The 27,048-nt window shown below is 47.0% G+C and overlaps 2 protein-coding genes across 2 annotated transcripts; both read right to left on the reverse strand.

The window, feature by feature from the left end:
• Positions 1-2,249: 2,249 nt before the first annotated feature.
• On the reverse strand, positions 2,250-9,609 carry CZIB (CXXC motif containing zinc binding protein). Its single transcript, XM_069979500.1, has 8 exons — positions 9,523-9,609; positions 6,815-6,898; positions 5,891-5,947; positions 5,720-5,801; positions 4,866-4,897; positions 4,314-4,391; positions 3,533-3,598; positions 2,250-2,485 (listed from the first exon to the last, which is right to left on the reverse strand). Exons 1-8 carry the CDS (start codon positions 9,526-9,528, stop codon positions 2,408-2,410), a joined length of 483 nt encoding a protein of 160 aa, XP_069835601.1. The 5' UTR covers positions 9,529-9,609; the 3' UTR covers positions 2,250-2,407.
• A 4,641-nt stretch (positions 9,610-14,250) lies between these two features.
• On the reverse strand, positions 14,251-18,987 carry MAGOH (mago homolog, exon junction complex subunit). Its single transcript, XM_069979501.1, has 5 exons — positions 18,820-18,987; positions 17,754-17,812; positions 16,930-17,040; positions 15,669-15,751; positions 14,251-14,467 (listed from the first exon to the last, which is right to left on the reverse strand). Exons 1-5 carry the CDS (start codon positions 18,941-18,943, stop codon positions 14,368-14,370), a joined length of 477 nt encoding a protein of 158 aa, XP_069835602.1. The 5' UTR covers positions 18,944-18,987; the 3' UTR covers positions 14,251-14,367.
• Between the last annotated feature and the right edge of the window lie 8,061 nt (positions 18,988-27,048).

A 27,048-nucleotide genomic window follows, 5' to 3' on the forward strand; every position in this document is an offset into this window, starting at 1 on the left:
TTGACATGTCGGAAACGCGGATCCGTGGTGAAACGGTCCACACTTAAAAGCTGCTGTGTGAACAGCACAGCGGAAATTCAATCGAAATCAGTGGAAAATTGCTCCGTACGTATTTTTCAAGCGGAATAGGCGTAAAATTAAAGGGGAACTATCAGCAGGTTACATGAATCTAACCTGCTCATATGTCCCTATTGCAGGTACGTCTCTTACCTTCCTCCTCCGCCCCAGCAAGCCCGCTCCATTCATTATCAGAAAGGGGCAGATTGGCGCTATGGGGGCGGGCAGTGCTCCTAACTCCTTACCGGACCGTGGAGCAAATGGCTAACTGCATTGGAACGGCACTGAGGAGGAAGGTGAGAGACACACTATAAGGGACACACACTATAAGAGACACACACTATAAGAGACATCCCTTCCTCCTCAGCTTCTCCTGTGCAATAGAGACATGTCAGCAGGTTAGACTCGTCTAACCTGCCGATAGTTCCCCTTTAAGTGCTGATTCTGCTTGAAATTTCTCGCCTTTTCCTCAGTGTGAACATACCCTAAGGGTAGATCCCCACAAGGCGGCTGCCAATGGCTGCACAGGTGTTCTTGCAGCCGTCGCACGTGGGCCTTGCTTTATTCACACGCTGGTGCTAAATCATGGGAGCGCGTCCTGGAGGAAGCAATGATACTCTGATTATAGGGGGGTCCCTGGAAAAGGAAACCATATTGAATCATTATTGAGATTAATCAGAATCTTAAAAAAAACTATAAAAATTTGACAGATTTTCACAGTGTCTGATCATATGTCGCCGGATTATCAGGAATCACAAGAACGTCCTGGAATCTAAGCTTGTGGATGTGATGCTGTGGAGTCGGGTGTTGTGTAGCGGCAGCGACATGTAGAACGGACACTGCTGTACGGTATAGCTGAGCCTGGTTACTGTGTGAGGTCAGGAGGTAATGATGCTACTCCTCATGGTATCCCCACTCACAGAGGATTCAAAGACTATTTGTATCTACATAAAAGCAACATGTAAAATATCTGCTGAGCGTGCAGCGTTTTTATTACTGGGGTATTCTGAAGATTTATTTCAAGTCAACTGGTGTCAGAAAGTTATATAGATTTGTAATTTACTTCTATTGAAAAATCTCCAGTCTTCCAGTACTTATCAGCTGCTGTATGTCCTGTAGGAAGTGGTATATTCTTTCCAATCTGAGACAGTGCTCTCTGCTGCCACCTCTGTCCATGTCAGGAACTGTCCAGAGCAGCAGCAAATCCCTATAGAAAACCTCTCCTGCTCTGGACAGTTGCGTGGCGGCAGGGGGCACTCTCTCCTGGGGTTCAACCAATCCGGAATTCCAGACACTTTCCTGATGTGCATCCCATAGACTTCTATGGGGGCATCTGTGCCAAAATTCTGATTGAAAATCGGACAGGGTCTATGAAATCTTGACCTATTTTCCGGAGTGGACACTTAGGAAGAATTGAACGTACTTCTATGGGTCCGTAAATCCGTGTGGACATATGAATGGGGCCTTCCTACAGGGAGGAAATCTACATTTGTGTAAACCGAAATCTTCTTTTCGTTGTTTGGGATCCGGCTGAGGGAAGGGACTCTGAACTGGTGGTAGGAACATCATATTTAGAGGTGATGAAATCTGCAGTATTTTTGCCCAAATCTCACTAATCTGAAGGTTTATAAGATTCAGCCAGAAGTATTGAGATTACATAGAAGAGTGCGACACCGGGACATCTCCAGGACCGGCCATAGTCCAGCTCCTCCTCCTCCTCCTGTAGACTCATGTGCCCGTATACATATATACTCAGGATTTGCCTCCTTGTTCATACATTGTACTGGAAAAGTTACACATGGACTTTGGTTGCTATAAATGAGACAGGGTGTCGGAGTGAGAGATCATTTACCTGCAGAGAGTGTCAGGGTACAGGGCCAGATACGATGTATAACAACGCAGCCAGCGCTCACGTCTGATCTCATCTGTCTATAGCGGTGGTCGGGAGCTGGGACCCTCTGGGATGTGTCCAAAAACTATGATGCACCTGAACCAGGGACGGGGAACCTGCTGCCCTCCAGCTGTTGCAAAAACTACAACTCCCATCATGCCTGGACAGTCTTTGGTTCTCCAGGCATGATGGTAATTGTAGTTTTGCAACAGAATCTGGCACAGCTAACAATATTCTGTAAATCCCAATGTTACCGCCTGAGAGAAGTGACGGATATTACATCCAAATACTCAATGAGAACAACGTATTAGAGTTTTATTCCAGACGCCTGAGTTATTTACACGGGAACTCGCAGGGCTGAATGTGAAAGTTTTGGTAATGTCCGTCGTATTGGCCGTGTAATGCTTCCCAGTGGATCGCTGCTGACCTCTTGATAAATAATGTAGAAACGGGATGGTGTTAGCACTTCTTAAACTGATGCGTCACCTCGTAGATCCCCACAGATTCTTTCGCTTTCTCGTCATAATCCGTCCAGTCCTGGGGGAGAACAGTCAATATTAAAGGGGGGATCTGGGATTAGACAAGACATAGCTGCCTTAGTGCTATAACCAGCGCCCCTCTTGTCCTTAGGTTGTATGTGGTATTACAACTTGGCTCAATTCACTTCAATTGCACTGAGCTGCAGTACTGCACACAACCTGAGAACTAGAGCGGCGCTGTTTTTTAATTAAAACTGTCGTGTGTTTTTTTTCTAATCTTGGAGGACTCCCTTAACATCATTCTACTAAATCTATCAACAGCACATAATATACTATTAAACTATGTTCATGCAAGATATTTTAAGAACGGCCATTATTCTTGTCATAGAATAATGTGTTGTATTGAAGTCATTGCAAACAAGGGCCATTGTTTGGTACGGCTGTGGAAATAATCGATATGCAATTTTTACTGCATCAACGGCCGTTGCCCGTGCATTGTGTGAACACAGCCTAAAGTTCCCCATACACCAAGCCATTATTCAGCTACCAGTTATTTCTCCTCTTACACAGAGGGTTAAGCTGCAGGTAGGGAGCTCTAACTGCGGCTTATCTCTCCCAGGACAAGATTTTCTATCATTCCTGACCCCTATCTCCACCAACATCATCTACCAGACACTCAGAAGAGCCCCTAATACACCTTATACAGCAAGGGGCAAGGCTGACTAAAGTATAAGATGCATGAGGACCTAAAAGTGGTACTCTAGATTAAAAAAAAAGTTTAAATCAACTGGTGACAGAAAGTTAAATAGATTTGTAATTTACTTCTATGTAAAATTCTCCAGTCTTCCAGTACTTATCAGCTGCTGTGTGTCCTGCAGGAAGTTGTGTATACTCCCCAGTCTGACACAGTGCTCTCTGCTGCCACCTCTGTCCATGTCAGGAACTGGGATTTGCCTCTGCTCTGGACAGTTTCTGACATGGACAGAAGTGACATGAAATCTGTATAACTTTTGGACACCAGTCATGTTTTTTTTCTCTGGAGTACCCCTTTAAAGGGGTTTCCTGCTTGGAGTGAACAGCTGTCGCTTTGGCGCTGTTGACAAACCTTTTCCTGTAAGTTTATGTCATTGAATGGAGTCCCGGTCTCTGCTCCTTCTGCAGCAAATCCGGCCTGTAAGAAAGTAGGAAGAGAGAACGTCATATACAGTATTGTAACTTTTCAGATATTCCACAGTATATGGTAAGGGAGCATTCAGTAACGACTAAATATATGTGTGTGTGTGTGTATCCATCTGTCTGTATGTATATATATGTTTATATGTATCTGCCATGAGTCCTCTGTAGTGACTGAGTAAGTGCGAGCAGCAGATGAGGTGAATGTTACATCACAGCTGACTCATCACTAATCTACTAAGGAGATTATGGCGCCTTCTAAAACAGGATAAAAGGTGTAAAAACACACAAAAAAAGACCCACGATTATCAAGAGAGAGGATCAGGGACGGCTCACCGCGCGCTCGTACACACGATGAAGTGTCGGTCACACTCAGCGGCTACTAATGTGAACAGTGATCACAACGCTGTGACAGCTGAAGTGAAGACCAGGTATACAACATGCCGATTCAATGGCCTAAGGTCGGGTTCACACTGCGTTTTTGCAATCCATTTTTTTAATCCGTTTTTTCCATTGACCTCCATTATAAAAAAATAAAAAAAAAAAAGATCAAAACGCGTCTGTTTTTTAGCATACACAGAAATGTAGTTGACGATGATTATGTGTAAGCCAAAAAAAGGATGCAAAACACTGTGTGAACCGGGCCTAACAGGAATCCACCGGAGGTTTCATCCACAGTCACATGACCTGTGATCAGCGGCTTCAGATCTCACCTGAGGCTGGAAATCCACCGGCTCCAGACCCCGACACTCAAACTCCACGATTGTTTTAAACCGTTCATTGTCTTCAGCCTGGATATAAAAAAGAGAAGAGACATGAGAGACATCTAGGACATCACTAAAACGCGTCACACTGATGGGTCCCGACTGATAATGGTCGGGGTGTTCAGACCCACCAGATGCTAGACACAGGCTGGAGAGAATACACCACTTCCTGCAGGACATGCAGCAGCTGATAAGTACTGGAAAACTGCAGATTTTTAAATAAAAGTACATTACAAGTCTGTATAACTTTCTGGCATCAGTTGATTTGAGAATTTTTTTTTTGTGAACTATCCCCTTAAATTGGTGATTGTTGGCAGCTCCTGGAGTGTGATTCCCGGGCCGCTCACACTGTAAGTTTTGCAGCTGCGTCTCCTGGAACCCCCCGACCCATCCAAACCACATTATATTAGAGTTGTGTGCTGGATTATGTGATTTATCTGCTGATAATCTCTTCATGTATAAAGCTACACGTAACAGGGTTATGTCCTGTAAGTCACTTACGTTATACGGCTGCAGCGAGGCGCTCAATATATCTGCGCAAAATGAAAGAGAAAGATGATTAGATTACAGCATTCACTCCAGAGGGAGAGAGAGAGAGAGAGAGTATAAATATATGTAAAGAGCGAGAGAGAGAAAAAAAAGAGAGAATATATATATATATATATATATATATATACACAGAGAGAGAGTATATAGAGTATATAGAGTATATATATATATATATATATATATATATATATATATATACAGTGGATGCTTTACTTGTGAGCTCGGTTTCCACTGTGGTACTGCCATAGACGTTCTAGCACTGTGGTACTGCCATAGACGTTCTAGCACTGTGGTACTGCCATAGACGAGCTGCATCTTTCAGGCCATGTTCTCACACTGTAAGATGTTATTATAGAACACTGGCCACCATTTTGACAGTATAACCTATGGAGGGGGAAGGGGGCGAGGGGGATGAGTGAGCAGGGAGAGCAGAGAAGCAGCTGTACAGTTTGGAGACTGTCTGGGCACATAAAACGCTGGATTCACAGGTCAGAAAGGTCAGTGCTTATCTGGGATCTTGGTAAGAGAAGATTATAGGGGTATATGTATATATATATATATATATATATATATATATATATATATAGGGGTCTGGGATATGCTTATATCCGTGCTTTCAGTGATGTTGTGTGATCTGCCGTCTTCAGTAAGATCGCTCTATATTTCAGGGTGACAGTGTCTTCACCTGCCCAGTTCCCCCCTCTATATACTGGCCTATCTCTAGGGATTGCAGCAGTGAACGGACTGGGGAAATCTAATAAAAAAGAGCTCTGTGCAGAGTGGAGCTCCCCTTTAACATGACTCACCTATGGAGTTCTCTCGTGAGCACAGCTTACACTTCTGGACCATACTGGCGCTGCCTCTCCCACCTTTCAGAGGGACACTGTCCTAGGAGGGAATCACCAGACACGTCCGTATATTATACATACACCATATATATATATATATATTATACTGAGCGGTACTACTCCTCCTACCATGGACGTGATATACTGCCATTTATCCGACACTTCGCCACAGTTTCCACATTTCAACTACAAAAGAGGGAAAAGGACAAACAATGATTGATCTTGTGGCCTATAGATGGTCTGGATGCGGAGACCCTCACAGTATGGGGGGAAGGGACTGACGTACTAACTCCATAGACTGTCTATGGATCGGTACACCCCCCTCACTACACTGTCCATAACTAAGACCCCGCACAGATCTGTATCACCCTCCATGGGCCGCCTGCAATCATGTACCCGACACCTGTGAAGTGATGCACAGACCGGGGAATCCACAGTCAGGTCCATAGACTATAACGGGACCTATACTGTCTGCATCTGTGGACCACAAATGATGGCGGCATGTAAGGGACCTGAGAGGCACAGGGTCTTCCCATTGGTTTTAGTGATCAGTCAGGATCTCAGCACCTGGACCCCAATGATCAAAACTTCTGCTGTATGAAGCAAATAGGATCTATAAGGAATCGATTGATGGCTGAAGCCGTAGCTCCCACCAGCCAGAGAATCGTGTTCATAACCACAGGTCTATGGCGCGCTGACGGACACTCAGGTCATCAAGAGGAAAATAAAGGGATTGTCCAGGCTTAAAAAAACGTGGCCGCTTTCTCCCAGACACAGCGGCTCTCTTGTCCTCATGTTGGGTGTATGGGGTTCTGCAGTTTAATTCCACTTAAAGAAATGGAGCTGAATTGTAATACCACACACAGCCAGAGGACAGGGGTGGCGCTGTTATTTGCTTTTTCTAATTCTGGAGAACCCCTTCAAAATCACATGTATGTGTATCGGTGTATATATATATATATATATATATATATATATATATATAGATAGATACATACGTATATATCTATCTCTATGTGTATATATCTGTATGTAGAGGCAATACCTTCTCACCTTTAGGAACCAGCGGAAATCATCGCCCACCGGCCGCAGCCTCGTGATGTTCTCTAGAGTCGCCTTTAACTGCAACGCAAACTTCTACAAGAGGAGGAAACCGAACACTTTATAATAGTTCACACAAAGCAGAAGACGATATCAGATCCGGGATTAGTGAGGGCAAATAGCAACGAAAAAAAACCCCGACCCTACTGGGAGGAACCCTGCTCCCTGTGTAATGTATATTCCCTGAGTATCACTAGTGCTCTGTGTGCGGCTGGATCAGACCGGGGTCCGGGCTTACACAACCCTGCAGTTCCCTGTATGAACATTGGTGGCAGCAGAGAGGACGGTGTCCCAGCTCCTTACTGCTGTCACCTAAAATCCTGTATATATAAAAAAATTATCATCTGAACAGGCGGCTACAGTGGGATAGGAGCAGCGATCAGCTGATCACTGAGCAAACACTTGTATGTCGGCTGATTGGGTTGTTTTGTTCTGTCGGCCATTCATCTCCCCTATGGAGGATCAGGAGCGACGGCGGACAGTGTAGGGGAGGGGGCAGCTGTCAGGCCATGCTGGGAGTTGTAGTCCTGCAGCTGCTGGAGGCCACAGTCTGTAACATTTCAGGGGTGACATGGCAGCTTCTATGGGGTTCAGGGGTGACATGGCAGCTTCTATGGGGTTCAGGGGTGACATGGCGGCTTCTATGGGGTTCAGGGGTGACATGGCGGCTTCTATGCAGTTCAGGGGTGACATGGCGACTTCTATGGGGTTCAGGGGTGACATGGCGGCCTCTATGGGGTTCAGGGGTGACATGGCGGTCTCTATGGGGTTCAGGGGTGACATGGCGGCCTCTATGGGGCTCAGGGGTGACATGGCAGCCTCTATGGGGTTCAGGGGTGACATGGCGGCCTCTATGGGGTTCAGGGGTGACATGACGGCCTCTATGGGGTTCAGGGGTGACATGGCAGCCTCTATGGGGTTCAGGGGTGACATGGCAGCTTCTATGGGGTTCAGGGGTGACATGGCAGCCTCTATGGGGTTCAGGGGTGACGTGGCGGCCTCTATGGGGTTCAGAGGTGACATGGCAACTTCTATGGGGTTCAGGGGTGACATGGCGGCCTCTATGGGGTTCAGGGGTGACATAGCAGCTTCTATGTGGTTCAGGGGTGACATGGCAGCCTCTATGGGGTTCAGGGGTGACATGGCAGCCTCTATGGGGTTCAGGGGTGACATGGCAGCCTCTATGGGGTTCAGGGGTGACATAGCAGCCTCTATGGGGTTCAGGGGTGACATGGCAGCTTCTATGGGGTTCAGGGGTGACATGGCGGCTTCTATGCAGTTCAGGGGTGACATGGCGGCTTCTATGGCGTTCAGGGGTGAGATGGCAGCTTCTATGGGGTTCAGGGGTGACATGGCGGCTTCTATGGGGTTCAGGGGTGACATGGCGGCTTCTATGGGGTTCAGGGGTGACATAGCAGCTTCTATGGGGTTCAGGGGTGACATGGCGGCCTCTATGGGGTTCAGGGGTGACATGGCAGCTTCTATGGGGTTCAGGGGTGACATGGCGGCTTCTATGCAGTTCAGGGGTGACATGGCGGCCTCTAAGGGGTTCAGGGGTGACATGGCGGCTTCTATGCAGTTCAGGGGTGACATGGCGGCTTCTATGGGGTTCAGGGGTGAGATGGCGACTTCTATGGGGTTCAGGGGTGACATGACAGCCTCTATGGGGTTCAGGGGGGACATGACAGCCTCTATGGGGTTCAGGGGTGACATAGCAACTTCTATGGGGTTCAGGGGTGACATGGCGGCTTCTATGGGGTTCAGGGGTGACATGGCGGCTTCTATGGGGTTCAGGGGTGACATGGCGGCTTCTATGGGGTTCAGGGGTGACATAGCAACTTCTATGGGGTTCAGGGGTGACATGGCGGCTTCTATGGGGTTCAGGGGTGACATGGCGGCTTCTATGGGGTTCAGGGGTGACATGGCGGCTTCTATGGGGTTCAGGGGTGACATAGCAGCTTCTATGGGGTTCAGGGGTGAGATGGCGACTTCTATGGGGTTCAGGGGTGACATGGCGGCCTCTATGGGGTTCAGGGGGGACATGGCGGCTTCTATGGGGTTCAGGGGTGACATGGCGGCTTCTATGGGGTTCAGGGGTGACATGGCGGCTTCTATGGGGTTCAGGGGTGACATGGCGGCCTCTATGGGGTTCAGGGGTGACATGGCGGCCTCTATGGGGTTCAGGGGTGACATGGCGGCCTCTATGGGGTTCAGGGGTGACATAGCAGCTTCTATGGGGTTCAGGGGTGACATGGCGGCTTCTATGGGGTTCAGGGGTGACATGGCAGCTTCTATGGGGTTCAGGGGTGACATAGCAGCTTCTATGGGGTTCAGGGGTGACATGGCGGCTTCTATGGGGTTCAGGGGGGACATGGTGGCTTCTATGGGGTTCAGGGGTGACATGGCGGCTTCTATGGGGTTCAGGGGGGACATGGCGGCCTCTATGGGGTTCAGGGGTGACATGGCGGCCTCTGTGGGGTTCAGGGGTGAGATCCTCTCTGTTTTCCAGCCTGCAGCCAGGGTTGTGTCTGTGTGGTGTGTATACTGCAGCCATGATTAACCCTCCACCTCCCTCCAGGCTGCAGCTTCACAGCCTTACTGTAATATGAAATAATGCAACACGCTCTCATATAGTAATTCAAACTACTTCGAGAACTTACCACCATGACGTCACGGGGTGCTTGCTTTACGGCAACAGCACCGAACCAAGGCTACACACGTCGTGAAGAACTCTAGGACAGCAGCGTCACGTGACACGGAGAGCGCTGTGCTGTGCTTGAGGCCGGGAGATGGTAGGACATCGCCATCTGCTGGTGATCGCTTGTTATTGATTCCCTCTACAAGTGAGTCTGTCCCAGTGTACGCGGATGTAGCAGAGTGGAATATGTCATCTGGCCCAGTATGAGAGGATGTCCCAGTGCAGCGGCCTCCAACCAATAGGGGGTAAATATATAATAAATAATAATAATATAATAAATATATATTGTAATCCCTTAGTGACCAGCTTATTTTAGGGCTCAGGGACCGAGCACTTTCGTTTTTTCATTGTCGCCTTCCAAGAGCCATAACTCTCTCTCCCCCCCCCCCCACTTTTTTTTTTTTATGGTCAAATTTAACTTTTTTATTGGCGCCATTTTCAGATTCATCACTTTTCATTAACCTTTTTTCATAGATTTCACAAGATTTGGGATCCATGGACCAACTTTTTAGACTTATTATTGGTTATGTGTTTTTGGGGGTTTTTGTGTGTGTGGGGGGGGGGGGGGGGGAGGGATAGGACAGAGCTGGCTATATGAAAGCGAGTATATGAGATAAAGTAGAGAGGGAAGATTTGTTAGATGAAAGTAGACTTGTTTTCTCTCTTTTTCGTTTGTTCTTTTTCCTGATATGATGTTCATTGTATAATATGTGATCATCTGTGGTTATATATAAGAATATAATGAGCTCCGTTTATTTTAATATATGTTAAAAATTTACTAAAGAAAGATTAAGCAAAAAAAAAAACAACAACTTTTTTTGAAGGAATAATAGAAAAAAATTAATTTTTTTGCATATCAGATTAACGCTATTCAAAGTCTGGTAAAAATAACATAATTATATTCTCTGGGTCCCTTTGATTACAATGATAGTTTGTATAGTTTACGAAAGGGGTACTCGACAACTTTTAGTGAGGGGCCACTTACCGAGGTCTATTGTCAGGTGCAGGTCCGAGCTGAACATCATTAATAAACATGTTGCGCTCCCCCAGTAGTATATAGACACCCGCTTTGTGCTCCACAATAGTATATAGACCCCCTGTGTGCTCCCCCAGTAGTATATAGACCCTCTGTGTGCTCCCCCAGTAGTATATAGACCCCCTGTGTACTCCCCCAGTAGTATATAGACCCCTTGTGTGCTCCCCAGTAGTATATAGACCCCCTGTGTGCTCCCCCAGTAGTATATAGACCCCCTGTGTGCTCCCCCAGTAGTATATAGACCCCCTGTGTGCTCCCCCAGTAGTATATAGACCCCCTGTGTACACCCCCAGTAGTATATAGACCCTCTGTATACTCCCCCAGTAGTATACAGACACCTGCTTTGTGCTTCACAATAGTATATAGACCCCCTGCGTGCTCCCCAGTAGTATATAGACCCCCTGTGTGTTCCCCCAGTAGTATATAGACCCCCACTTTGTGCTCCCCCAGTAGTATATAGACCCCCGCTTTGTGCTCCCCCAGTAGTATATAGACCCCCTGTGAGGAATATGGACAGCCCTGTCCCTATTCAGGAATATGCATAGTGGTATTATGTGTGGTGTGTTTTATATGTATTCGTGCAGTGGATATTTTATAGATTGTAATTGATATTTTATAAATTGAGTGTAATAGCATTTAGTGCAGGCCCAAAGCTGATCCCAGCTAATCATATGGATTTATTGATTAGCTTGGAGTCAGGCCGTCTGATTACCCTTTGTAAAAGACCAAAAGTCTCTCTGCAAGAGGGAATAAGCGGGGAGCTGTGAAGAAAATGGTGGAGTAGATTGTGAATAGAGTGTTGACTTCGCACCTCTGAGGCGGGATCACTGACTCCATGCCAGCAGGGGGTGGATGCTTTTAAAGAAAAGGAATATGAAATCTTCCATAACTTTGTACAAATAAAACATTGAGCCACAGAACCAATTTCCTAGCGTCGGTTATAATGAGGACATCGCGGGGAGTCCAAACATGGCCGGTCTACCTGTCCTCATCATGCCATAAGGGGTATCTCACCTTCTGAGTGTCCGGGGCATATGATGTTTGATACGCCAGGAATCAGAACGGCAAGATATGAATTATGAAGAAGGGCTGGGGCCCGTACCATTGATATGGTGCCTGGGAAAGTATCTTTTTGATATTCCCAGGTGTGTTCCCTTGAGGGCTGAGGGGGTGACTGAAGCTCTGCCCAAAGGGGCTGAGTTAGAGCTGTCAGGTGACGCCCTCAGCCCAACCCTTTCAGGTCTTACATAAAAGTGAGACCTAGGGAACATATAATTGTCACAAAGTTGGGGATCCAATCGAATTGGTTTGTGCACCACGTTCTAAGCCCAAATCCCCTGGGAAGGAAGAACCTATACGACGCATCCTGTGCTAAGTATTAGAACTTTCTTATTTTATCCCTTTTGTTTTCATTGTTTGCAGTGTCTGTCTGTCTTTTGTTATCCATCTTTTTGTAACCCAGTACGGGCCATTTTATGCATTAAACCTAATAGTTTGATGGTTTGTCTTGTAGCCTAAACAAACCTAGGTAGCTCCGTGAAGAGAGTGCATGTGTATGACCGGGTGGCTTACTCTACCATGTGGGTGTGTCTGCTTGCAAATGGAACACTCTTGGGGTTCCCTGTCTCCCCAGTAACGTAATAGATAGGGTGGTGGCAGCAAAGTTGTGTATGTATGTTGTGTTTGGGTGTCTGGCAGCGGCTGGAAGGTCATGTGTAGGACGACAGCCGGTGGGTCCCAACATAGCAAAGTTCTGTGTGCGTGCTTCGTGGATGTGTGTCTGGCAGCGGTCAGTGGGTCACATGTATGACAGCGACTGGTGGGTCCAGATACAGCGAAGTGTCGTGTTTGTGTTGGCCAGCGAGCAGGCAGTGTTCGTGGCCAAGTGGGTGTCTGGGTGTGCGGAAGGCGGCAGGTGGCAATTTACGCTCGAGTTACGGCCCGGTAGCAGGGCGTAAAGCGTGAGGTGAATCGACCTGTAGGGCTAGCGCAACCCAGGGCAATCTAGAGCTCCCAAATTCCTCCGATTCCTTGTCTTGTCCTTCTCCCCTCTTTGGACCTTGTTTAGATACTTTCCGCCTCTTGTGGGCAGGATTCCTCTCCTTCTTGTCAGGGCCGGCGCAGGTTGGCGCGCGTGTCCCTGACACCCCCGCTTTGTGCTCCCCCAGTAGTATAGAGACCCCCGCTTTGTGCTCCCCCAGTAGTATAGAGACCCCCACTTTGTGCTCCCCCAGTAGTATATAGACCCCCACTTTGTGCTCCCCCAGTAGTATATAGACCCCCACTTTGTGCTCCCCCAGTAGTATATAGACCCCCGCTTTGTGCTTCCTCTCTGTCAGTGCTTCTCCTGAACGGTAACTATGAGCACTCGTTATGACCGCTCATAATTACTGTGCAGAAGGGAGCAGCGCAGCTCAGTATACAGGTATACTGAGCTGCAGCATGGATCCGGACAGCTTGCCAGTTGAGGACCCCTGGTCTACGACATTGGCAGAATAGAAGCTATGTTACCTGCAGGTTACAGGTGAAATTACCAGCACTGGGTGTAACAGCGGGAGCATAGTGACAGCCGAGCGCCCGCCATCACATTGGCGTATTCCTGCCCTCTGTTGCATGCTGGATGGGTCACAATGAGGCCACGTTCGTGACCAATGTAAAAATTCATAAAGGTGAAAAGTACGAGCAGCGCTGCTAAATATGAGGACTTGGTGCTGGGAAAGGGGGTGATTAAGGTGGTGGGGGGGAGGGGACTTTTTTTTGGTTCTGTTAGAGGACATCAATGAGCAACTGCTTGATTGCTTATAGGGAACAGTGTAATATTATAGTATTATTGTAGACTCCTCCTCCTGCAAACGTCCTCTCTCTTTATATAGTTCTATCCTGGTGAGTGTAAGCCCTGGCGGGCAGGGTGCCCTCTCCCTATGTAAGGCCTGGCGGGCAGGGTGCCCTCTCCCTATGTAAGCCCTGGCGGGCAGGCTCCTCTCTCTTTATGTAAGCCCTGGCGGGCAGGGTGCCCTTTTCCTATGTAAGCCCTGGCGGGCAGGCTCCTCTCTCCCTATGTAAGCCCTTGTGGACAGCGTCCTCTCCCCCTATGTAATACCTCATGGGCAGGGTCCTCCCTCTCTCTATGTAATTGTACTGACCCACAGAATATGTAACTTACATGGCGTATAAACAACCCCTGTAAAGCTTCTCCCAGCAGCCTCTATGAGCACAACACAGAATACAACCTTTGGGGGAGGGAGGAGCCCGTGTTTGGACCCCACAGATCAGCTCCTTATCACATATCCTGCTGAATCCTTTATTACAGGAAAACCAAGTGCAGCTTTTGAAGAATAAGATACAGAATAAGATACAGGGTCCCACATCGAGGCTCCTTCTCGTAAAGGGATTGTTATTCAGCGCTACAAGAACCACTTTCTTCCAGAGACGGCACCGCTCTTGTCTCCAGGTCAGATATGGATTGCAATTAAGCTCTATTCACTTCAATGCAACAAAAGTTGCAGCCAACCGGGAGACCAGAGCAATGCTGTCTCTGGAAGGAAGAAAGCAGCCATGTTTTTGTAGCGCTGGATAACCCCTTTAAGCCCATTGATACCTTTACATGCATTTACTTGTTTCGCACACATCTGTATTAGGAAGAAGATGTTCACATCAAAGAAATTCTCCATTTTATTAAAGAGTCAGAACTGTAAAAACACAAAGATACCAGACATAAAAAGATGCATCAAAACTAAATAAAATGTGCCAAGTCTCCACCTCCCCAGAGGATTAGATGGGTTTAATCTTAAAGTGAAGTCCAATCAAACTGAAGACCAGACACTTCAGGTCCTGAACCAGGTAATAGAAGACTCTTAGTCCCTCTGGGTCTCTGCAAGACAGAAGAGCAGGAGGTCACATGTATGTACAATGTCACAATGTTTCTATCCCAGCAATGTATCCTGCACCTCCATACACCGTATTCACCAGTATCTAGCTTACATGAGGCCAATTTCCCATCAGACATCAGAGACTGTACGGTGTGTGGGTCACAAGTGGATCTCATATGGGTTATATTGGGGACCCAATGCTGGGGTGACTGTACACAACAGAAAGGAGCTACCAAACCCATTCACAGTTACAGACATTCTTGTAGTTTGTCCCGTCTAGTATGTCTGAATTGTGTTGTCTGAGCAGCGTCCATGAGCGGGATGAGTAAATGCACCAGGGATCTTAGTGTTATCACAACCTAAGGCCACATTCACGTGTTTCATGTTTCGCACAGAACACGGATGTGGAAGGCCTGTACCGAAAGTTTGTCCCCCGCACGGCAGCATCTGATATGGAGGAAATGTACGGATAGCGCGCCGCGCTATAATGACAGCCGCGTGACACACAGAACGTGTGAATGTGGCCTATAAGTTGTTGTCCTGATCAGATCATGCGGTCTCACAGACTGGACACCCCTGTCCCCTTCCCAAGGCCCATAACTGGAAGCTGGAATATCCTCTAATGCCAACAGCCTGGCCTTTTCTAACTTCACATTTCTTCTGAGGGTTCCTTCCATGTACCGGATCTGCAGAGGATTTTACGCTGCGAAATCCACTGCAGATCCCTTGCCTGTAGTTTGTATGGGAAGACATACTCGCAACAGGATTGACATCCCTCTGCGAGTATGTAACAGACAGCCCCGTTAACCAGAGAACACTGTACCTGCTTCCAGCTTTGGCTTGCTTCCGAGGGTTCCCGGCTGGACGTCCCGCTCAGCCAATCAATGCGCTGCTTGGCGGGATGTCCAGACGCCGGGAGCACCTGAAGCAAACTGGAGCGCGGAGCAGGTACAGTATGCTCCGGCCAGCTGGAGTTGAAGGGGCGGCATTTACATACTCTCAGCAGGATGTCACTCCTGCTGCATGGATGTATTCTCAATCAAAATAAGTGGCAATGGATCCACAGCGAGTATTAGCGACAGTCGGCCTATTAAGTCTCCAGGTCCTACTAAGCACCATGGTTAGGCTCCCAGGCTGCTGTGCCAATACATACAGTACGGGGTTAAACTGCTAGGATAGGATTTCTCAAGGTTAAGGACTTACTTGGACTGATTCACATCTATAAGAGAACCGATTTTCGATGTAGTGAAGGATATATGCTCATCACCGATCACAATCTCCAGCTCCTGCAACACGGAGAGCAGAACATTAGTATAACCCAACACTACAGTATGGATGGAGATAGAGATAGACATAGAGATATAGATATATATATACACATACACCGTATTTTTCGCTTTATATTTTATAAAATGCTAAAAAGTGCCTGCGTCTTATATTCAGGAGACAGGGCAGCCCGATACTGTCAGACCACCCTGACTCCTTACCAGCTGTGCAGTCCTCTTCCTTCTCCTGTCGGTACTGATCAGTGAGATCAGTGCCTGGCAGGAGAGAAATCGGGAGGGGATATACACGGCAACCTGCTGAAGGACCTTCAGTGATGTCACAGTCATGTGATTATAGTCACATGACTGACATGAAGCAAAGGTTCTTCAGCTCACATTCCCTGCAGGCCCTACACTAAATGGTAGTGTCTAAGTACAGAGCAGCACAGGTATGTGTGTTACCCTGTGTTGATATAACACTGTGTGTGCTTGTGGATATGTTTGTACAGCTGAGTGTGTGTGATAAAGCTGAGCTGAGAGTGTATGGTGTAGCAGAGCTGGGTGTGTAGCTGAGCTGAGAGTGTATGGTGTAGCAGAGCTGGGTGTGTAGCTGAGCTGAGAGTGTATGGTGTAGCAGAGCTGAGTGTGTAGCAGAAATTAGTGTGTAGCTAAGCTGAGTGTGTATAGTGTAGCAGAGCTGAGTGTGTTGTGCATGCAGCAGCTGTGTATGTGTAGATACAAGACACTGTCATTTGAATAAACTTTGACCCCTTAACTGCATTATCCCCTTCATGACCTTAGACCACCAGGGAAGCTTAGTTAGCATAAAGTATTTTTTAACTGTTTTCAGTGGTCAAAATCAGGGGTGCGTTTTATAGACAGGTAGCTCTTATAAAGCGAAAGATACAGTGTGTATATGTATATATACATACATATACACTTACACACACCTAAATGGAAATGGAATCTAACATATACACCAGGGATGGGAACCTTCAGCCCTCAAGCTGTTGCAAAACTACAATTCCCGTCATGCCTAGAAAGCTAAAGCTTCGGCTGTCCAGGCATGATGGGAATTGTAGTTTTGCAACAGCTGGAGGGCGGCAGGTTCCCCAACGCTGATGTACACCATTATAGACATTACTGGCCCCATGATATCAGTGTCTATGGGAACTTCCCCTTTGAGACTCTGAACCCACCTGACGACCAACTCTATCGGGCGGGGGCCACAAGGCGTCATCTTCTTTTGTGATTTCACTGTCGTCTATTATCCGCTTTAACTCTTCCATCACACTCTTGTGGACGTAGGCCTAGAATAAAAGGACGGGCAAAACTCATTGAGGATACACAGATTCATTTACAATATAAAGATAGGAATGTTACAGCATTACACTGCACCAAAATGAGACCTATGAATGACTGGTTCTTTCACCCCCTCTCTAGCCCTAAGAATGTGCAGATGACGGGTGCTGCGCCTGCTGGGTGTCCGATCGGCACCCCCTGCAATATGACTGTGGAGCTAATTCCGGCCTCCAGAGATGTTCACTTACCTTCTGTGTTTCACAAAGTGTCTCTGCTAATAGAGTGCGGCTCAGCGTACCACTCTCCTCGTGCCTGCAATCAGCAGCGGGATCGGCCTTGGGACCCCATCGAAAGTTCACTACGTCACAACTTGAGAGAACGCTAGTCCCGGCTGCTGATCGGCCCACTCGACCAGTCAGTGACCCCACCATCAGCTCTGGTGGTGATCCAGCACTGCAGAGGCGCGGGGAGAGGTGAGTTGCTGTAGTTTTTAAGGTCCTGCCCCCACTGTTTGCCCTGACCAGACTTCTCCTTTAACTATTATGATGAGTCATTTTAACCAAAATCAGAAAAGGATCCAAAATAAAAATAAATAAATAAAAATGTGCAAATAATTTTACTTTGGTTAAAAAAACAAAACACTAAAACGAGAGATGAATTGCTGACCAGATACAGAAGCCATGGGAAGGCCGGTGGAGAGTAAGTGAATGGGGACACCTACCTCCTTCCTGATCATGACGTCATTCTTGTAGTTGCTGTTATTGGCGTAGCGGAGTTTACCTGTATATAAAAAAATAAAAAATCTGTTATGAAAATGTGTCATAATACAACAAAACCAAGAAAACTGACAACTGCACAAACCCCTAGAAATCCTGTATCCACCTACAGAGGGTGAAACTATCAAACAAAAGGGAAAGGCGTCGGAGTCCGGCACCTCACAGAGGGAAGCGGCTTCTATCAGCCAGGCCCAGGGTGCTCAGGGTGATGGGGACAATCACAGGCAGCAGCTGCAGTGGATCAGGGCAGGTGACCCCCCTGACTATTACCCATTGTGTTGCTGGAATACCCCTTTAAACATTCCCCGGTGACCGGCGTAATAACCCGACCCCCTATTAGATACATTTTTCTGTTCCACATTAGAAAGTTTATGTATTTCCTGCCAGAGTCCGGACCCCGTATCCTCCTGATCTGTGGGGGGTCCCAGCAGTCCGACCACCCCAGGATCCGGGCAGAAGTAAAGAGACGCCACATGTGGTCAGACTGTAAAGACGACTGAACGACGTCCAGCACGGACAAGACCACAATTACAGGGCGTCCTATGGTCGCCTTAGCAACCAGCCCACCCCCCTTGGAACAAGTTTCTCCAGGTCTCTTATAAAGGTGGTAACTGAAAACTAGAAAAACATGGCGGCTTTCCCCTAGAATCAGCGCCATTCACGTCCTCAGTGCACGGTAATATAACACGGCTCCATGGAGGTGAATGAAGCCCGGCTGTAATACCACACACAGCCTGAGGACAGGGGGGCGCTGCCTCCAAGTCCTGGACTATCCCTTTAAGGAAGTGTTCCCCGCCTTGTGGCAAAACTACAACTCCCATCATGCCCCGAGACAAATGTAGTTTTGCAGCAGGTGTCAGGCAGAGGCTGAGGCGCCGTGAGGTGATATAGAAGCAGATGAGGTCAGACCCGGTACAGAGGAGCCGCCGCCGGCATCACGTGATAACGGACCGACTCCCGGGCCGGCCGCGCGCCCGCCTCCTACACCCCCTTATAGCGCCCGGTTCTTACCGTCAGGCCGGAATTCAAACTCCAAAAACTCATGACCGAATTTGCCTTTGTGGCCCACATAATACCGGAGGTAGAAATCGCTGCCCATGATGTTACTGTTGGCGCTCGGAAATGACGACACCATGAGCGGCAGGCGCGAGAGAATGACGTATAACCATCTGGTGACGTAGCCACAGGTTCGGTCAGTCAGCCAATGAGAAGAAGGGGCGGGCGTTACACCTTGTAATCGCCGCCGCCTTTCGCTAGAGGTCTAGGAGGTCTTTGTCTAGGAGGGCGGGGCTTCCATGTGGACGTTGGAGCATTAGGTCTCCGGAAAAATGGCGGCTAGCGGTATAGATTAGTGAGTGAGGACACCTGCCGGCAGTTTTAGAGCCGTGATGCCCAACCTGCAACTTTTAGCTGGTTCAGAACTACAACTCCCATCATAATGAAAACAATCCAATGGAGATGAATCAGACTTGGTGAAAACGATACGTGGAGCAGTCGCCCATTTTGCAGAGGCCCTTTTAGAACTGAAACCAGTAAATCGGTTGCTAGGAGCAGCTTCTCCATCTTTAGGCGGTAACAATGCTTTTGCATTAGGCCGTGTTCACACAAACGCAGAGTGTGAACACGGCCAAAGCCGCACAAACATATGGTGGTCGCAGGAGCAAAGTTGTTGTGTGGCGCTGAGCTAACACCATGGAATATGGGGGATGGAGAGTGTAACTACTGACCTGCGCCATACACCATGACAGGAGGGAGCGGGCCCTCCTCAGGCTGCCGCGGGGCCCCCAGGAGCCTCCATGTCTGATGTGGAGATAACGCCCTAACCGGACGTTGTTCCCCCAACAATTTATACTTGATGACGGGAGAAAAGCTTCCAGTCTCCGGCTCCACAAATCGGGGGAACGTCCGAGCAGGAAGGGCGGAGGAACAGGACAGCGACCGACCCCGTCCCACCATCAGAGTGGAAGTTGTATTTATTTCTGATGATCTAATTCCCACAAGACGCTGGGAGACAAGAGCGCTATTCCACTGGACAATTATCGGCCGTTACAGACAATAATCGCCCTGTGGAATCGGAGGCAATGGTCAGCCGATATCGTTCATCAGCTGATCGTTGCAGTCGTTTGTGTTTCAGACATGTTGAAAAACAAGTGACTGTGAATCTGCGATCTGCAGCCGACACTCCGTGGAATAGGAGCGGTGGCAGCAGACCGCCACTATCTTCTATGGGCTGCTGGCATGATCACCGGGGCAGCTCCCGCACTCCCCCACTCGCTGCTGCTGCTGCGTGTAATAGCGGTGGCAGCGAGCTGGGAACAAGGAGCAAACGAGCACTGATAGCGCTCCTCACAGTCGGCCCATGGAATAGGGGCTTAAGGGGTTATCCAGCGCTACAAAAACATGGCCACTTTTCCCCCTACTCTTGTCTCCAGTTCTGGTGCAGTTTGCAATTAAACTCCATTTACTTCAATGGAACTGAGTTTGAAAACCCCACCCAAACTGGAGACAAGAGAGGGGAAAAGTGGCCATGTTTTTGTAGCGCTGGATAACCCCTTTAAGGGATCTATTACACGGGGTGATTATGTGGCCGATTCAGGCAGATGTCACCTCACGCAATAAAGAGAATGATCAGCCGAGGACCTGATCATCGACTGATTGTCGTCTTTAAAGGGGTTATCCAGCGCTACAAAAACATGGCCACTTTTCCCCCTCTCTTGTCTCCAGTTCAGGTGCAGATTGCAATTAAGCTCCATTTATTTCAATGGAACGGAGTTTCAAAACCTGCACCCAAACTGGAGAGAGGGGGAAAAGTGGCCATGTTTTTGGAGCGCTGGATAACCCCTTTAAAGGGGGAACCAGCAGCAGGTTAGACAAATCTGGATGCTGATATGTCCTAATATATACGGTCTGTATGGTCTGATGTTGACAGCTCAGTGTCAGCCATTTTGCTGAAGCCTACTACTAATAAGGGATCCCATGATGAGGATATATAAATAGGGCAGTGATGGCTAACCTTGGCAATGTAGCTGTTGTAAAACTACAATTCCCATCATACCTCGGCGGCCAAAGCCATATCTTTAGCTGTGCAGGGATGATGGGAATTGTAGTTTTGCAACAGCTGGAGTGTCAAGCCATTAGTGACAGTGAGATACAGGGCACCCCCCCCATGTAGGATTGGGAAGGGGGTAAAGAGGGTCGCCTTTGCTTTGATATGGATGTATGTTCTATCTTAAAGTGCCACCATCCAACTCCTGACTTGAGTTCCCAATCTCATTCTATATCTGGCAATCCCATTAGTCAGCTCTTTGCTTTCTGTAGCACAGCGTCAGTTTGTCTCCATTTACTGTGTAGCGTTGGCGACCTGTAGCTGCTTCCAGCCCTGTGCACTGTGTAATATGGCACCGAACAGCTGATCAGTGGTAGTTCTGTGTCTGCAGAATTTCTTCTGTGGACTGGACCTGGGAGCTCCGATACTGGATGAAAGTTTGTGTACTGACACAGCCACGCAACAATTCTTTTTCATCTGATGGCAGAAAGTTATATAGATTTGTAATTGACGTCTATTTAGAAATCTCCAGTCTTCCAATACTTATCAGCTGCTGTATGTGCTGCAGGAAGTGGTGTATTCTCTCCAGTCTGACACAGTGCTCTCTGCTGCCACCTCTGTCCATGTCAGGAACTGTCCAGAGCAGGAGAGGTTTTCTATGGGGATTTGCTGCTGCTCTGGACAGTTCCTGACATGGACAGAGGTGGCAGCAGAGAGCACTGTGTCAGACTGGAAAGAATAAACCACTCCCTGCAGAACACACAGCAGTTGATAAGTATGGGAAGACTGGAGATTTTTAAATAGAAGTAAATTACAAATCTCTATAACTTACTGAAACCAGTTGATTTGAAATAAAAAGATTTTCACTTGAGTACCCTTTTAAATAAACATCTACCATTACAAACACTTTTTGAGGATTTACTGACCCCTACTCCCATCATGCCTGGAGAGCTTTAGCTTTGGCTCTCCAGGCATGATGGGAGTTGTAGTTTCCCACAGCTGGAGGGAGGGCGGCTGTGTACTAGGACATTGCACCCACTATGGTTACTTTCCATAATGGTAATGCAATAGACAGGGCCGTATTCCCAGCTGCTGCTGCCCCCAGCACTAAACCTGAGGACCCCCCCATCTTCTCTCACCAATCAGCATCCGGATTGGTAGATTGGTCGGTAATTCTTACACAATGAAAGGAGGCCACACACCACAAACATGTAGGGTAAAAAAAGTTTAATTTGTCTATGTAGAAACAGGTCGTAATTGTACAACAAGTTAAAAATATGGGTTAAGACATGGCGATTATTTACAGATGTCCGTCCTACACCCGCCGCCCACCACCAGCCCCATCCTCAATGTCCACATCCACCGGGCAGGGGGTGTAGGGGTAAGTGACCTCTCTAATGCCGAGGAAGCCAGATAAACATTATATATAAAAAAGACACCAAACAAAAGGTAATTTTAAGAAATTCAACCCTTAGTTTAAAAAATATGAACAGCTTTGGTTGATCTGTATCTATGTGGGTTAATGTAAAGTGCCCTCATACAATGCTAGGCCAGCCTGCAATGCATCCACTGACAGATCTGCATGATGTGCGCCCTATGTACCTATATATACACATACACACCATCATACACACACACACATATACATATATATATACACCTATACCAACATGCACTAGTTGGCATCATATCTGTGCTCTGAGTCACTGACTAGTAAGAGTCTGATATTAACCCATGTTATGGCCAGAAATGTCCCGAGTATCGAGAGCCCAAAAGACGACAAGGAGAAGGATACCCACCCTGAGGTCAGACGCACCATTGTTACCCAGCATCCTTTGCATCTGCTGATGTATGCGGGTAAAGTAAGCAAATAGAACCTGCCTCTTGATATATTACAGTGTATATGGCTTAAAGTAGAGTCAGAAGTAACTTATTACAGACAGGTAAATATGTTCTGGTAGATAAAGGGGAACTCCGGCAAGTTTTTTCTTTCAAATCAACTGGTGTCCGAAAGTTATGTAGATTTGTAACTTACACCTATTCAAAAATCTCCAGTCTTCCAGTAGTTATCAGCTGCTGTATGTCCTGCAGGAATAGGTGTATTCTCTCCAGTCTGACACAGTGCTCTCTGCTGCCACCTCTGTCCATGTCAGGAACTGTCCAGAGCAGCAGCAAATCCCCATAAAAATGGACAGAGGTGGCAGCACAGAGCACTGCAGGACATACAGCAGCTGATAAGTACTAGAAGACTGGAATTTTTTTAATAGAAGTAAATTACAGATCTCTGGCACTTTCCAACACCAGTTGATTTAAAAGAATTTTTTTTTTGCTAGAGTTGCCCTTTAAGGGGTTGTCCAGGATTATAAACGCCATCACAAGTGTCCTCAGGTGGTGTGTGGTATTGCAGCTCATATCTATTCACTTTAAAGGGGTTATCCAGGTTTAGAAAAATAACAGCTCCTTTCTTGCAGCAGCGCCACCTCTGTCCTCAGGTTGTGAGTGGTATTACAATTCATCTCTATTAACTTCAATGGAACTGAGCTGCAAAACCACAACCAAACTGAGCATAAAAGGGACACTGTTTCTGAAAGAAAGCGGACCAGTTTCTAAGCCTGGATAACCCCATTAATGGATCTGAGCTGCAATACCTAATACGGCCTATGGACAGATGTATGGCTGTTCCAGAAAGAAAGCAGCTACTATCTTCTACTCCTATACAACTCCTTGACCACCTAGGAACCAAACAGGGTAAACCACTCCAAGTGCCTAGCGGGGACACAGGTGAGTACGCTGCATATGCTTAGCAGTCTATATGGCGGCTTCTGTTGAGCCAATAATTGGCTAAGATGGATCCCACACAAGAAGGAAGCTTCTCTGGGCTTCCATATTGAGCCTCCTGACCCCTCGGCCAGTCGGCATTGCCAAGAAGGAACAATAAAATGGGGGAAGCATCATCTCACCCCCTTTTAGCACTTAGATCACTATCCATCCTCGCCTACAGGGTCTTCTGGAGCTATTACGTATATAGGATTCGGTTATATATACGGGAAGTAGCGACGATCTGTACATAAAATAAAGAAGACCAGGTGTGATCTCTAATATCCATATAGTAATCGGGAATAGTATCTAATATCCATATAGTAATCGGGAATAGTATGTAATATCCATATAGTAATCGGGAATAGTATGTAATATCCATATAGTAATCGGGAATAGTATCTAATATCCATATAGTAATTGGGAATAGTATCTAATATCCATATAGTAATCGGGAATAGTATGTAATAACCATTAGTAATCGGGAATAGTATCTAATATCCATATAGTAATCGGGAATAGTATCTAATATCCATATAGTAATCGGGAATAGTATCTAATATCCATATAGTAATCGGGAATAGTATCTAATATCCATATAGTAATCGGGAATAGTATCTAATATCCATATAGTAATCGGGAATAGTATCTTTGCATATTGTCATTGTAGATATGTGATAATAAAGAAAGAAGTGTCACATGTTCATAGAAATCCTGTTTATCCTCCATGCTTTACACTGCAGCTCAGGTAACCACTGCAAGCCTTACCAAGGGGACATCTGCCATAAGGAACGCCCATCAGATGTGTACAGGTCTGATCGGTGGGGGTCCGACCAATGGGACTAGAGAAAGGAAGTACCATGTTCCTGGTTCCAATGGTGGGGTGGTCGGAGGAGCGCCGCTGCTTCATCCAGCTCTATGGACCTGACAATGATAGCCGACCATTGCGTAGGGCGCATGTCCCACCACCACTCCATACACACATGTGAATACGGGACCCCACTCTGATGATTGGTGGGGGTCCCCGGGGGTCAGACTCATCACTATCCCGGGGAGAGATTTGGTCACCTGTAGTTTAGTAATGTGACGGCACAAGGGACTGAAGGAAAACACCATATATTTAAGGCAGTATTCAGATTTGGAGTAAGAAAAAAAATCTGATCACACGAAGCGACTGCAGGAAAAACCATCGATACCGACACATAAAGCTAGAAAAATAAATCACAGAGAAAAAAAACATTTCTATCGTCATCAAAAATAAAATATTCTTCTATTCCACCAAAACGACACAAACCAGCTCTGCGGGTATCTAGTGTGTGACCTGATGACATCACCAGGAAATGGGAGGGGCTAATAGTGACATCACCTGAAAATGGGAGGAGTGAAAAGTGACATCACCTGAAAATGGGAGGAGTGAAAAGTGACATCACCTGAAAATGGGAGGAGTGAAAAGTGATATCACCTGGAAAGGGGAGAAGTAAAAAAACATCACTTAGTACTAACAAAAAAATTAGCAGAGAATCCTAGGAAAAGGAGTTGTACAGAACGGGGCCGATTTATCTGGAATTATTCTTTGTCTTTTCTCTAGTCACCCACCCCTGATCCCCTGCCGCCGTTCCCCTGGTGCACAGTCTCAATGCAAGGCACTTCCTGGTCTGAGACTCGGTACAGAGAAGTGCTTGCTTAGCCCATCAGAGACTGAGGCGGTCACCACTGCACCTAGTGACTGGCCAGGACCAGGAAGTGCTGTGCAGCAGGACCAGGCTCCACTGGAACAGAGGAGACAGGGTATCAGGACAGGTAAGTACACTTTTTCTTTTTTTTTTTTTTACACAGTTTGGCCACATTTAACAATAAAAAATGATCATTGAAAATCCGTAATAGCCAACATGGATTACGGCTGTGTCTGCGAAATGATTGTACGGCCATCACTGAGCTCTGGTATCAGAGAAACCAGCAGAATTCTGATCTCAGCTCTGGAAACCTGATGCAAAGAAAGTAGTCTAAAATAATTCTGAAATATTGTGTGTGAGGTCACGCGAGCCGTAGGGGGCGCACACAACAGCACAAGTGAAATACCTGGGGAGCCGCTCTCGCTCACTGCTAAGAGATTGCCGTTTTGTGGCTCCGGACGTGTATTTCTGGGGTTGATGAAATATACAATTATGTAAATTGGTGAAAGACTTATAAATTAGCCCCATGCGAGTAAACTAGTAAACTGTACATTCTATTAGCACCTGGGATTATAGTCAATAGAAAGTGATTGTACAGCGATAGACACATCTCTTCTACCCCAGTATAGATGACAACCTCTGTCTCTCAAGCTGTCAGGGCATGCTGGGAGTTGCAGTTTTACAAACAGCTGTAGAGCCATAGGTTGGGGAACTGGCCAATTCCTCTATTGCAGGGTAGGAAAATGAAGCATTAGTCTGACTGGTTGCATATGGAAGATATAACATGGTACCCCGCTCTGCAGGAGGCTGGATTAAAGAGGTACTACGGTTAGGTTAAATTCCTCTCTGAATCATCTCCCCTCCTGGAGACTAATGTTTCATACAAGCCATCACCTTTTCTGTCTCCTTTCCCCAGTTCTGAGCTGCTGCTTTCTGCTGAAGACACGGAAAACTGTGTGTGAGCTGTTCAGTCTTACTCTTCTCCGGCGGCTCATGTAAACAGTGTCCTTGTCTGGCTGTCTCCGCACTCTGTAAAGCCGGCCGCGGACACTGTTCATATGAGCCAGCTCGGAAGGGGGTGGACTGAACAGCTCACACACAGTTTTTTGTGTCTTCAGCAGAAAGCAACAGCTCAGAACTGGGGGAAGCTGACCGAAAAGGTAATTACATGTATAGAATGAATTGTTGGTCTCCAGGAAGGGGGGATGATTTAATGTGCATTTCACCTGGATGGAATACCCCTTTAACGTCACGTATTGTGCCTTCATCTGCAGAATCTGAAAATCGGCTGTCATATCTGTTATTGGATCGGCGAGAGCTTTATTTATTTCCATGGCCTAAATGTAGTCGGCTAGGGACTATGCTTGTATAGGAGTTTTGGCTCAAACAGAGCTTTGCTTTACAGTCTCAGCAAAACTCGTATACACCCAAATGTTATCACTAGGCGACTATATTCAGGCCACCGAAATAATTGGGGCCCAAACCAATCCGAGATGATTGGAGGCACAAAACATGGTGTGAACTGAGCCTTATCTGCCTAGTGTGTTTATACCAGAAAGCCAGAGACAATAAGAAACCCGATAACCGGGGACATTGCCGCCATCTTCACAGCTCTGTGAGTATACAGAGTCTTTACGTTACTTTATTATCCAACAAATATAAAACTAACATCTACTCAACCTGTTCCATAGAGGACACATCGCT

The sequence above is a fragment of the Dendropsophus ebraccatus genome, chromosome 8 (assembly GCF_027789765.1).
Source record: "Dendropsophus ebraccatus isolate aDenEbr1 chromosome 8, aDenEbr1.pat, whole genome shotgun sequence".
Taxonomy (NCBI): domain Eukaryota; kingdom Metazoa; phylum Chordata; class Amphibia; order Anura; family Hylidae; genus Dendropsophus; species Dendropsophus ebraccatus.